The sequence below is a fragment of the Lactuca virosa genome, chromosome 8 (assembly GCF_052849685.1).
Source record: "Lactuca virosa cultivar CGN04683 chromosome 8, Lactuca_virosa_CGN04683_v6, whole genome shotgun sequence".
Lineage (NCBI taxonomy): Eukaryota > Viridiplantae > Streptophyta > Magnoliopsida > Asterales > Asteraceae > Lactuca > Lactuca virosa.
In genome coordinates, this window is record NC_136433.1 from 11,683,113 (window position 1) to 11,694,228 (window position 11,116).

The 11,116-nt window shown below is 35.1% G+C and overlaps 1 protein-coding gene across 4 annotated transcripts; it reads right to left on the minus strand.

Annotated features, from left to right (window-relative positions):
• Nucleotides 1-356: 356 nt before the first annotated feature.
• On the minus strand, nucleotides 357-10,641 carry TPP2 (tripeptidyl peptidase ii). 4 transcript variants are annotated; one of them, XM_079064442.1, is made up of 25 exons: nucleotides 10,179-10,641; nucleotides 8,755-8,833; nucleotides 8,572-8,645; nucleotides 8,372-8,481; nucleotides 8,176-8,256; nucleotides 8,017-8,103; nucleotides 7,779-7,921; nucleotides 7,519-7,669; nucleotides 6,880-7,449; nucleotides 6,670-6,791; nucleotides 5,400-5,479; nucleotides 5,233-5,291; nucleotides 4,541-4,701; nucleotides 3,013-3,823; nucleotides 2,770-2,919; nucleotides 2,598-2,683; nucleotides 2,458-2,509; nucleotides 2,227-2,361; nucleotides 2,067-2,144; nucleotides 1,850-1,942; nucleotides 1,668-1,760; nucleotides 1,487-1,585; nucleotides 1,280-1,372; nucleotides 966-1,166; nucleotides 357-883 (listed from the first exon to the last, which is right to left on the minus strand). In XM_079064442.1, the coding sequence occupies exons 1-25, from the start codon at nucleotides 10,510-10,512 to the stop codon at nucleotides 725-727; spliced, it is 4,101 nt and encodes a 1,366-aa protein (XP_078920568.1). In that variant the 5' UTR covers nucleotides 10,513-10,641; the 3' UTR covers nucleotides 357-724. The 4 variants fall into 4 exon arrangements, with proteins under 4 accessions (XP_078920568.1, XP_078920566.1, XP_078920567.1 ...); XM_079064440.1 differs by having other exon boundaries at nucleotides 966-1,178; XM_079064441.1 differs by having other exon boundaries at nucleotides 5,233-5,294; nucleotides 10,179-10,640.
• Between the last annotated feature and the right edge of the window lie 475 nt (nucleotides 10,642-11,116).

Genomic DNA, 11,116 nt, shown 5'->3' on the forward strand with positions numbered 1-11,116 from the left:
ATCTTGAATAAGGAACTTGGATACATGTGCTTTTTGGTATTTTTTTAGTTGAAGAATTTTATCATCGATACTATAAGTCCCCCTTATAAATTTCTTAGCTTTCCTAAATTTATCCCTCTTTGATTTTTGTCCCAAAGGGTTTTCTTTTTGCTATTTTTGTCCTAACGTTTTGGATCTTTGTTGCAAGTAAAATCAATTGTAAAAATTGCCTATACTCAAGGATCATAAATAGTCCCTTTACTTGTACAGTATAAGAATCTCAAAATAAAGACTAAAATTGCAAAAGAAAACCTTTGAGGGGACTAAATTATAATGGATCATTATATTAACTTGTTTTATATAAATTAACACAATCATAAAAAATTCCACTTGTCCATACCACCTTTTTTTTTTTAATCTTTCAAGATTTAAATAGAAGAGAGAGGGCTGGGCGATTGTTACTGCACCAGTGACTACTGATTAGTGTAGCAGTTATTTTCCTTTACAGTTTACGATGAAATACAGCAACCCCTACACAAAGTAACGAAATATGGCAACTCTTGCCCTATCCACATTTTTTAGTTTTTACAAACAACACACATTTAATCAATGATGAAGACATAATACATACATATGCGCATGCATTTATTTATTAAATTGTCTCATATGTATGAAAGAAAGTTGGCAAGCACATATATCATCATCATCTAGTAGTAGTAGTAGTAGTGGAGAGAGGAGGGTAGAATTAGAAAAGAGGTAAGTTTGGTGGGAAGCGAACGAGCATCCATTGTTTCTCGTATGTCACGAGATGCCCCCATCCAATCTCATCAAGCAAACATATTCTTTCTTCGTAAACCTTCTTTTGTGGGGGATCACCTTCTTCTTCCATCATCTCACCAATCACCTACACCACCCATCACCACCCATTCCAATAAGTAAAAAGATACAACTATAAATTGTTATATTATAATTAATTAATATTAAACCTTGAGTGCAGTGCCAAGCCTTCCACTATGCCTTTCCCGTATTATGACAAGAGTTTTATATTTAGGTGATTTTTTGTCCGCCCATTTCTGCAACTCTTTAAAAGTTTCTTCAAACAGATCTCCATCAGTAGTGGTAGTGGTAGTAGTAGGCTTGTCCACAACTTCTGCACCTAAGTTTGCAGCCAAAGCCGCCATCTCACCCTGCTGTAGTGTCTTCATAATTAATACATACATATTATAAAATTTATAATAAAAATGTATTCTACTAAGTGTTTACTAGTATATAAAAATATAAAATATGCAACTAAGTGTACCTTGAGGGATGCAAGTTCCACTAAAGCTAAACCTTTCTGGTACAGTGCTTCAACCAGCTGTTCAACTCGACTCTCCATCTTCTTCCTCGTTTTCTACACACATAATAATATAACAAAACAATCACTCTCTTCTCTTTGCAAAAACTTTTATCAAGAAAAGCACAAACATAATACTAATTACTAATAAACAATCAATCAGGTACCTACCTCAAATTCTTCCTCTTCAGGGTCACCTTTCATGGAAAGCAATCGTGCCAATTCATCTCTGTCAATACTCTCAACTACCTCATTCGCTGCACCAATTATCTGACAAAACAAATACCATACCACTATCACTATTATATTTCTTTTCAAATAAAAGCTGCTGCTAAATCATTGCATTAATTACCTCTTCATAATGATGTATTTTATCTTCCACTTCTTGGGAAACCAGTCCCTCCAATATTTTCGCCAGTAATGGAGTATATTTTGGATACTCCGCCTTCCATCAACAAAACAACAAATATGAATTACATCAAATATTCATATACCATATGACACCTCAAATCGAATGACTACACTACTACATACCTTGAGTGACACGGATAACTTTTTCCATTCTGCCCGTTCATCTTCTGTACCTTGTTTCAGACTTCCAAGAACTTTTATCTTCGTGTCACGCACCTTTACAAATGGAACCAAATATATATATATATATATATATATATATATATATATATATATATATATAGGAGGATGAGGAACCAAAACTAAGTTTGAACTTTGAAATTTCCTTCATTATACATACCTCTTCCTCTAAACGTTCTGAGACACTTTTTGTTGATGCCTTGCTAGAATTAGAACTCTTTCCCTTATCCTCATCAACCTGTCAAACAAAACAACAAAAAACAATTTTACTTAAGTGATAACATTATTAAAAGATTAAAAAAAAAAAAAAGGAAACAAACCTTAGTTGGTGGGACTTGATAAGATATCTGATATGATACAGGATTCTTTTCAGGGTCATTTCCTTGGTCCGTAACCTCAGCTGAAGGCTTTCCATATGAAATTGCACCAACCAGTACAGATCCTTCCCCAGAGTTCTATAACCAACCAATCACATAATGTCAAACTCAAACACAAAATTACATTTTCCTTTTGGACCCAAATTGCAAAAATACCCAACAACATTAACCTACCTTTGGAATCTTGTCCTTAGTCGGAGGCCCTACATAAAATGCTTCTTTTGACCTACAAGATAAACACCATACATACATAAACATGGGAAATTTGTAGAGAAGGAAAGGAAAACATAGTCATGGTTAACAAACAAACAAACCCGGGGTCTAAAGTTGACGACTTGAAGCTGCCACTACCCGTCACTGGACCATCTGGTTGTGTATAAAAGCTCAATTGCACAGCCTCCTGCCAGAATAATAAATATAAATATAATAAAAGGATTTTAAGTTTTGTATGAAGAAACAATAGAAATTAGTCAAATTAATTATTACCTTGTCCAATTTTCTCTCAATGAACAACACTAACTGCTTCAATTTCTCCAAGTACTGCACATTCTCATGCCTCAAGTGCAATTGCAAAGTGTATTCACCTTTGGGCAGTTTTGCTGACTCCGGGTACACATCACCCATGCTGTACACACGCTGTAATAACAAAAAAATAAAAAAATAAAAAAAATTACAAAATATGACATTTATAGCAAAGACATGACTTGATTAAAAAGAAAAAAAAAAAACCTTGTTAGAATCTGAAATCATATAAAACTGTGATTCAAACTTGTTATCATAGATACGGTTGTTAAGTAAAGGTATCTGTGGTTTCACATCAGCTCCTTCTTCCAACTTGAACTTATAAGTCAAAGTCAACGCAAGTATCTGTTTCCCATTAGGTAATCTATCTCTATCTGCTGAAAGAGCACTCATTTTTGCATCAACAGGCCGATAAGGAACCCTAATTTTGTTTAGCTTTGCGATAGGAGTAAGTTTCTCAGATGATAACAGAGCTTGTGCTTCGATTCTAACAGGCGCTTCACTTCCATCAAGGATTACCTCACTTCTGCTAAGATTTATACCATGGAATGCAATCTCAAATTCCACAACAGCAGTTTCTTGACTTCCGATTCCACTTGACCAGAACTGAGCAATTGCTAATTCCATTGTCCGACCAGCTTCTACAGAAAAGGTGAAACTCTTTGTGGATGGAGATGAGAATATTGCAACACTTTCCCACTTTATAGGCCTTCTTAGTGGAGAGAGCTGCACAACGTCTATGTAGAATCTTCTAGAAGTGTCAAAGCCTGATGTACGCATGGTTGCTTCCACCCAGGTGGCGCCATATGGGACCTCGATGTATTTGCGCACAATATGGCCTGGCTGGAAAGATAATCCAGGAAATGTAATTAATGGAGGCCGAGCTGTTACAATTTTTGGCTTTGTGATGGTGATCGGAATACGGAAAAGTGGACCCCGCCATGGGGCTTTACAGTCTATCCCGTACACTTCAAAATAATGTAAACCGTCACTAAGCTTTGTAGGGTCTACAACCACACTGGTAACAAGAAAGAAATTAAGGAATTAGCAAATGTTATTATTGTATTTGTATAATGAAGAGAAGCAGACTTATGGGTTAATGGGTTAAGTTATATATAGTTTGTTTCTTTTTTATTAACTTAATAATTTAATATGGACAGAGAACGATCTAATGTGTTAAGCCAAAAAATCTGGCTTAAGTGAATTAAGACACTAGCCCTTTACTGATAAATGTGATGAAAATTGTTTGTCGGAATGTAAGGGTAAAATGGTCATTTATTTTCATTCAGATGATTTAGTTAGTCAAGTACATCAACACATTCAGGACTTGGGGGATGTTTCTTATTTTCCCCATTAAGTCCTGTACAAATACAGTGGTTGAATGGGTAACGACTCCTCTCTGGATAAAGTGTTGTATACATAAATCTCTCTTTTGTTTCATTTTCTAGACAAAATAAACCATCTGAATGAAAATAAAAGACCATTTTATCCTTACATTAAAAAACAAATAAATTTCAGAATATTCATCAATTTAACATGAAAGGAATTGGGAGGAAAAATAAAGAATGGCCAGTGTCTTAATACGTTAGGCCAAGTTTTTTGACTAACACCATTAGGTCATGCTGTCCAGATTAAGTCGAAAAAGAAAAGAGAAGAAACAGCCATGTATGATGTATAGCTTTCCAGATTAACTGCTTAACCTATTAAGCCCATTAGGTCAAAGAGAACCCCTTACTTGAAGCTGCGACCATTATAAGTGAGAAGAAGAAACTCTGGAGCCTTCACCACGTCCTTGTCCTTTCCAGTAGAATGTAACTCAATGCACTCTTCAAATGGAACCAATTGTTCCAAATTACTTGCACCTTCATGGAATTGTGGTTCAACTTGCACTGTCCACTATTTGGATAGAATTTTGTCAATACAACAATTATGAAGATATTTAGTTCTACAACACAATGATGTGAACTTCTCTTACAAAGAGGAGGACACTGCTAGATAACAAAGTGATCATGTTATGTTTTGAAGATTATTAACCTTTGAAAAAACCTCCCATTAACTATCTGTTACATAAATGTTTACTACTTTTGCTCATTCGCTCTGTAACAGAACTATTTCAGATTTGTAATTCTCTCTATTAATTAATCATCAGACACTTTTGATAAACCTAATGTGTGCATCGTGTGTCTTCATTATACTATTCTACAATCCAGATATTGCTATTTCACTAGAACTACAACATGCACCTTTTTGGCATTTATTCTTGAAGGTTAATACAACAATTAGAATGACATGAGCAACCATCTCATTTGAGGAAAATATATATCACAGTTCATTGAAAAAAAAAGACATTAAAGTGAAACATAGGATCAAGTATGAACATTCTTCTCAATTGGCATTGCAAATTGTAAATACTTTTTAAGGTCTCACCTCGGTAGACTGATGGCAATAGCTAGCCTCTCTTAGGTATATGCCTCGCAGTGTTGATGCTGCTGCAAAATGAAAATAGTGATTCATCAAAATCAATATCTTATTATCTTATACCAAAAAAATGCATTGTCGGCCTCAAAGTATAAAAAGAAAAATAGTGAACCCACTTGTTTTTCCAGCCTGAGTAATGGTTATCTTATACCAAACACATGGCAAGTCAGCTGCTTTTTTAGCATACTCAAAAGCCCTAAAAAGACATCACTTGTAAAAGATCATCATAATATAAACAAGACTAAACTGCAAATTTGGTCCCTGTGGTTAGCAAAAAATTGTGGATGGAGTCCAAAAAGTTTCCAACTTGCACCATTGGTCCACAAATTTTTCGTGGATTTGGTCCCTGAACAATTTGAAATGACTCTTTTACCCTTTTGATTTGTTTTTTCTATTTTCTTTATTAATTTTAGTATTTAATTGTTAAAAAAATAAAAATAATAATAAAATCCTACTCTCTCTCTCTCTCTCTCTCTCTCTCTCTCCTCTCTCTCTCTCATCCCTTCAATGACAAAAACACCAGGTAACATAATTTTAGAGCCACCTTAAGCCACCACCGTCATTGAAATGATTCCCTAGAACTGGAGCAGTTTTTGATCTCAAATGGAATTCCCCTAAAAAGCGATTCTCATGAAAAATGGAGTCAATCTTCTAAATCATCCTAACCCACCCTCCCAATTCGTAAACCTCACCCCTCCCTTTCTCTATTGGGTTCATCACACACAAGAACAACCACGAGTTAAAACCCATATCTGCAACACGCTCCGAAGGTGAAAATCCTTTGCTGGAATGAGAGACTCAAGAAAGAGAGTAATAGAAGGAGGTGCTGGCTTATCAATGTTCTCAATATGGTTTATCAGTATGTGTGTATGTTTGTTGAATCAGGAAGAGAGAACGAGAGACACAAGAGAGAGAGGTGTGTGTGTGCACATATGTGTGTTTAATCTGCATCAGTTTTTCCAAAACTTCATTATGTGTGCTCATATGTGTTGAATATGCATAATATTTTTCCATAACTTCATTGTGTTCATAGTTTATGTATGCATACCAGTGTATGATTGTGAATTAAATCAGTAACAGAGGGGCAGGGTTATCGGTGTAAGAGGTAGGGGTGGGAGGGTGATGATAATATTTTATTTTTGCTTTTTTTTTTTCAATTAGTGAATTACTGAAATACATAAAAAAATGGAAGGGCAAAATAGTCTTTCTAACTAATTTTAAAATTTTCAGGGACCAAAACCACAAAAAGTTTCAGCTTTTGGACTAATGGTGCAAGTTGAAAACATTTTGGACCTTATCCACACTTTTTGGATAACCACAGGGACCAAAAATGCAGTTTTGTCTATAAACAATAAAATAATTCAATAAGAAGGCCAAAAATCTAACTTGTCAATTTGAATAAGGCCTTCTCCATTTGATAGTTTATCTTCTGGCAAACAACCAATCGGAGCACAAGTGTTCTCAAGAGCCTTCCTCACACTATACGGACTCACACGAATCCCTTCAGCCTACATAGTTTTTTTTTTCACCATTATATATAACTTCACAACAAAATCATAATCCAAATAATAAGACAAATGATAGATTCATTGATACCTTCATGGCACTGATGACAAGAGCAACTCCACCACACGCACAAGGAGAAGACATGGAAGTACCATTCATAAGCATACGCCTTTGAAGAGTCCACGTAGGCACAGGGGCCACAGCCCCACCAGGAGCACTCACATACACACCTAAATCCCCGTCAGCAGTGGGCCCACGACTAGACCATGTGTACTCAAGCCCTTCAGGAGGAGCTTCAACTAAAGCATGTGCACCAGCAGCCATTGCAGGAGACACATAAGCACCAACTCCTATAATACTTGTAGAGGTCCCACCAGGGGCACCTACGGTTGTCAGTGCGGGCCCGTTGTTGCCCGCACTGCTAACAAAAACTACTCGGTACTTATTCACCACCTCATCAACAAGCTCAACAAACCTCCCGTAATTTGGGAACATTGTTGACTCTCCATAACTCATGTTGATAAGATCACATTTATGTTCCACAACCGCGATTAGTGCACGTGTTAATCCAGTTCCAGTTTCCATTGAACCTAACCGTGTGTCTCCAATTTTACATGAAACTACTTGTGCTCCAGGGGCAACTCCATTCAGCAATGGCTCCTGTAATGTAAATTCACACATGTCAAAATTTGAAAAAGAAAAAAAAAAAGTTGTTGTAACAGAAAATACCTGTGGGTGGAAAGCGGTTGCAATGCCAGCTACATGAGTGCCATGTGGCGAGCTATCGGTAACTATACTCAAAATAGTACCTTCATTGTAAACATTGGTCACGAAAGTACACGCGTCTAATTTGCTAAATACACCATACTTTCGTTCAATCCTGAAAATTAAATTATGAGTATATATATATATATATATATATATATATATATATATATATATATATATGTACGAAATTAAAATCAAATATGTGAAGAAGGAATGTATACTTAAAATTAGTTAGGGGGATAAAATCAGCAAGTTTTCCACATTTTGGATCATCCTCGAGACTTTGTGTGTCAAGGGCAACCCTCCAGACTTTTCCATCATGCCATACAACAGCATCAATAACAGGGCCCTTGTCTTCATAGTTCTAACAAGTGTAAAGAACAAGTAAATAACTACAACTACATACAAATAAAAATAAAAAGAATAACTTTAATCGAAGAGAAGAGATATAGCACTCACATCTGATTGTTTCTTTAAATAATCAACTCTATCTTGTAGGTCTTCGCGGGTCCTTTTTGAAATCAACTCATCAACTTTTGTTTGCTTCTAAAGATAGGGGAAACTTGTTAGATTTTGGAAAAGGGCAGATTGGTAAATATGAGAATAAACTTGGACAACCTTTTCAAACTCTTCAAGTTGCTTCACAGCTACGGCTATTGTTTCTTGATTCTTTTCGTCCCATTTTTTCTTTCTTTCTTTCTGTTTCAGATTACAAATTCACATACATAAAAAAAAATCTAAGAAACCGGTTTTATAACTTCCAAATGAGCATATGAAATGTTGCTTTTCAAATGACACACAAAGTAGGGCCCACCTTCAAACGAGTAATGAGAGTGTCTGTAAGAAGCTCATACACTAGTTTATATCCCACATGCCAGTCTCCAGAAGGATTACTCCAAGAAGGATTTATAATGAGAGATGCCCCTAATATGAAATCATAAGTAAAAAATTAAGAAAGAAATATTCAACAAGCAATTAGTGATTAGTCATCTAGATCAATATAAGACTACAAACCTGATGCTCCACGAATGCAATTATTTGCATCAGCCTTGACAACAGTTGATGTATCAATATCACCACTCCCAGTGCTGAGGGCAAAATAAGTATTTAAAAAAAATATGTATATATATATATATATATATATATAATATTATCACATGAAGAAATTAAGAAATTTGATCTGATTTTGATGGATACCAATCAATAACATCTAGAACTTTTGGCTTCCCATCTGAGGTCACCTGTAATCCAGCAGCAGCTGGATCAACACCAGAATCTGAAAGCATAAAAATTGAATAAGCGGAATACATTAATTATTGCAATAAGTTTTTATAGAAAAGAGCATAAGAACTATTACGAAACAAAATCTTATACCATGAAGAGAAAAAGACTCATTCAATTCAAGACGAGTGAACAAATAAAGTCTATGAAAAGATAACATTTATGACATATTAACTGCATTCGCTGATTTATATTTCTTAACTATAGGATTTATCCATAAAAACATCAATTGCCATTTGCCACTACAACTCCTATGGTTCAAGTCAACCAAGAAAGAATTGGTACTTGTTTCTTTTTTTACTTAATGGGCTTAATCCAGACAGATATATAGGAGTGTTTCTTTTTTACTTGTTTAATAAAAACTTAGGGGTTGTTTCTTTTTTATTTAATGAGCTTTATGGATTAAGCACTTAATCTCGATAGCAATACATGGTTGTTTCTTTTTCACTTAATCTAGACAGATTGACTTAATGAGTTAAGCCAAAAACTTGGCTTAATGTATTAAGACACTAACACTTTACCTATTTGCCCTTCTTTTTTCATCCCAACTATTGTTTATGATAGATGAATATTGTGAATTTTTTTTTTTTCGATGTAAGGATAAAATGGTCATTTAGTATCGTTTAGACAGTTTATTCAGTTACAAAAGAAACACTGAAACAGAACTTAGGTATACAGCACTTTATCCAAACAGCCATCATTATCCATTCTGCCCATACAGGATTTTATGGGGGGAAAAGAAGAAACAGTCCCTTAATCTGGAAAATAAAATTTGGTGGGCTTATGTATTCAGACATCACTTTTCACACATTTACCCTTACAAGTATTTCGACTCTTTTTTAGATTTTGTCTTTTAGACTTTACATTTACAACGGTTCGCAAATAAACAGTCATTTTTACTTAACATCACTTATAGACAGAAAGGTCAAATGTCTTTTAATCTCATTCAAAAGCTATAGTAGGTAATTTTGTTCAGTCGATTATATTTTCAGTTTTACATATGTTTAGAAAGTAAGATCTTCAGTTTAGATAGTTCTCTCAGTATATATGAGAAGTCGATTTGCTACGAGAAATGTGATGATCTAAATTTGTTTAGGATAATTTGTTCTGATTTTGCATTGCATCAATCTAATCTTATTTTTCACATGCATACACATAATCAGTAACTAAATATCTTCTCAGAATCGTGAAAAGCCATCATGTGGATTCAATTATTCTCTCGAATATCCGAACTCGCTATGATATTACTAATCAAATTACAAATTACAGATTCAGTTTTCATTTCGGCAGTCAGAGATGACGAAAACTAACAAAAAAATTGGAGATGGTTATAGGAGTACCAAATATAGCTATAACAACACCACGGCCGTCGAACTCCGGATGTGCTTCGATGAATCGGTCGGCTCCGATTTCTTTCTTCGGCATGAGAGAAGCCAAGAACGACGACTCGTTCAGTTTGAACTTACGCAAAGCGCCATTGTTATCGGTTTCAGGCGAAGAAGAAGAAGAATCAGGCATTGCCCTAATTACAAAACTCTTCCCACTGGTGGTAGTGTTTCTGGGTCTACTTTTGGGCGTGATGAGTACTCCACGATGAGGAGGAGAGAGAAACGGCGGAGAAAATGATTGGTATTTTGACACGTATGGTCCTTTAAATAAGCATGCCGTTTGCATTACTTTATTAGAAGGGTGTTTTTGTAATTTAGCGTGTGGTGACGGAGGATGCCGGTGGTGGAAGGCGACGAACCACCGCTCGCCGGGATTGGTGGGTTCGTTGCGGTGGCTTTGGATATCGTTGAATTACCAGTTCAATACGTTTCAAGTTTCCGTATGGCATCCAATCTCTTGCTACATTGGGTCCCACGTTACCTCGACCTCTAAACAAAATAATTTAATCCGATAATATTTCAACTATATCAAGGTATCAAATGATATAAGTTATGATTTTTATAATTGTTCATATGTACCAAATACATTTGTATTATCAAATTCAATACAATATCATTTGTCTTTTGAAATGTAACAATAAACAAATAGGCTAATTTAACAAGAAAAGCAAAATCCGCAAGTATGTATTTTTTTTCTTTTTTTCTTTTTTTCTTTTTTCTAATTGGCGTTCAAACAAGAGTAGTGGGACTATTATCACACGCAATGAGTAGTTGTTGAGTGCATTATCAATGCTAAGAGGTTACAAGTACTAATCAAAATATGTAATCACAGGATTAAGACAAAGTTGCTTATGTTTATATCTACGAAAATCTATTGTGTATGGATGTTG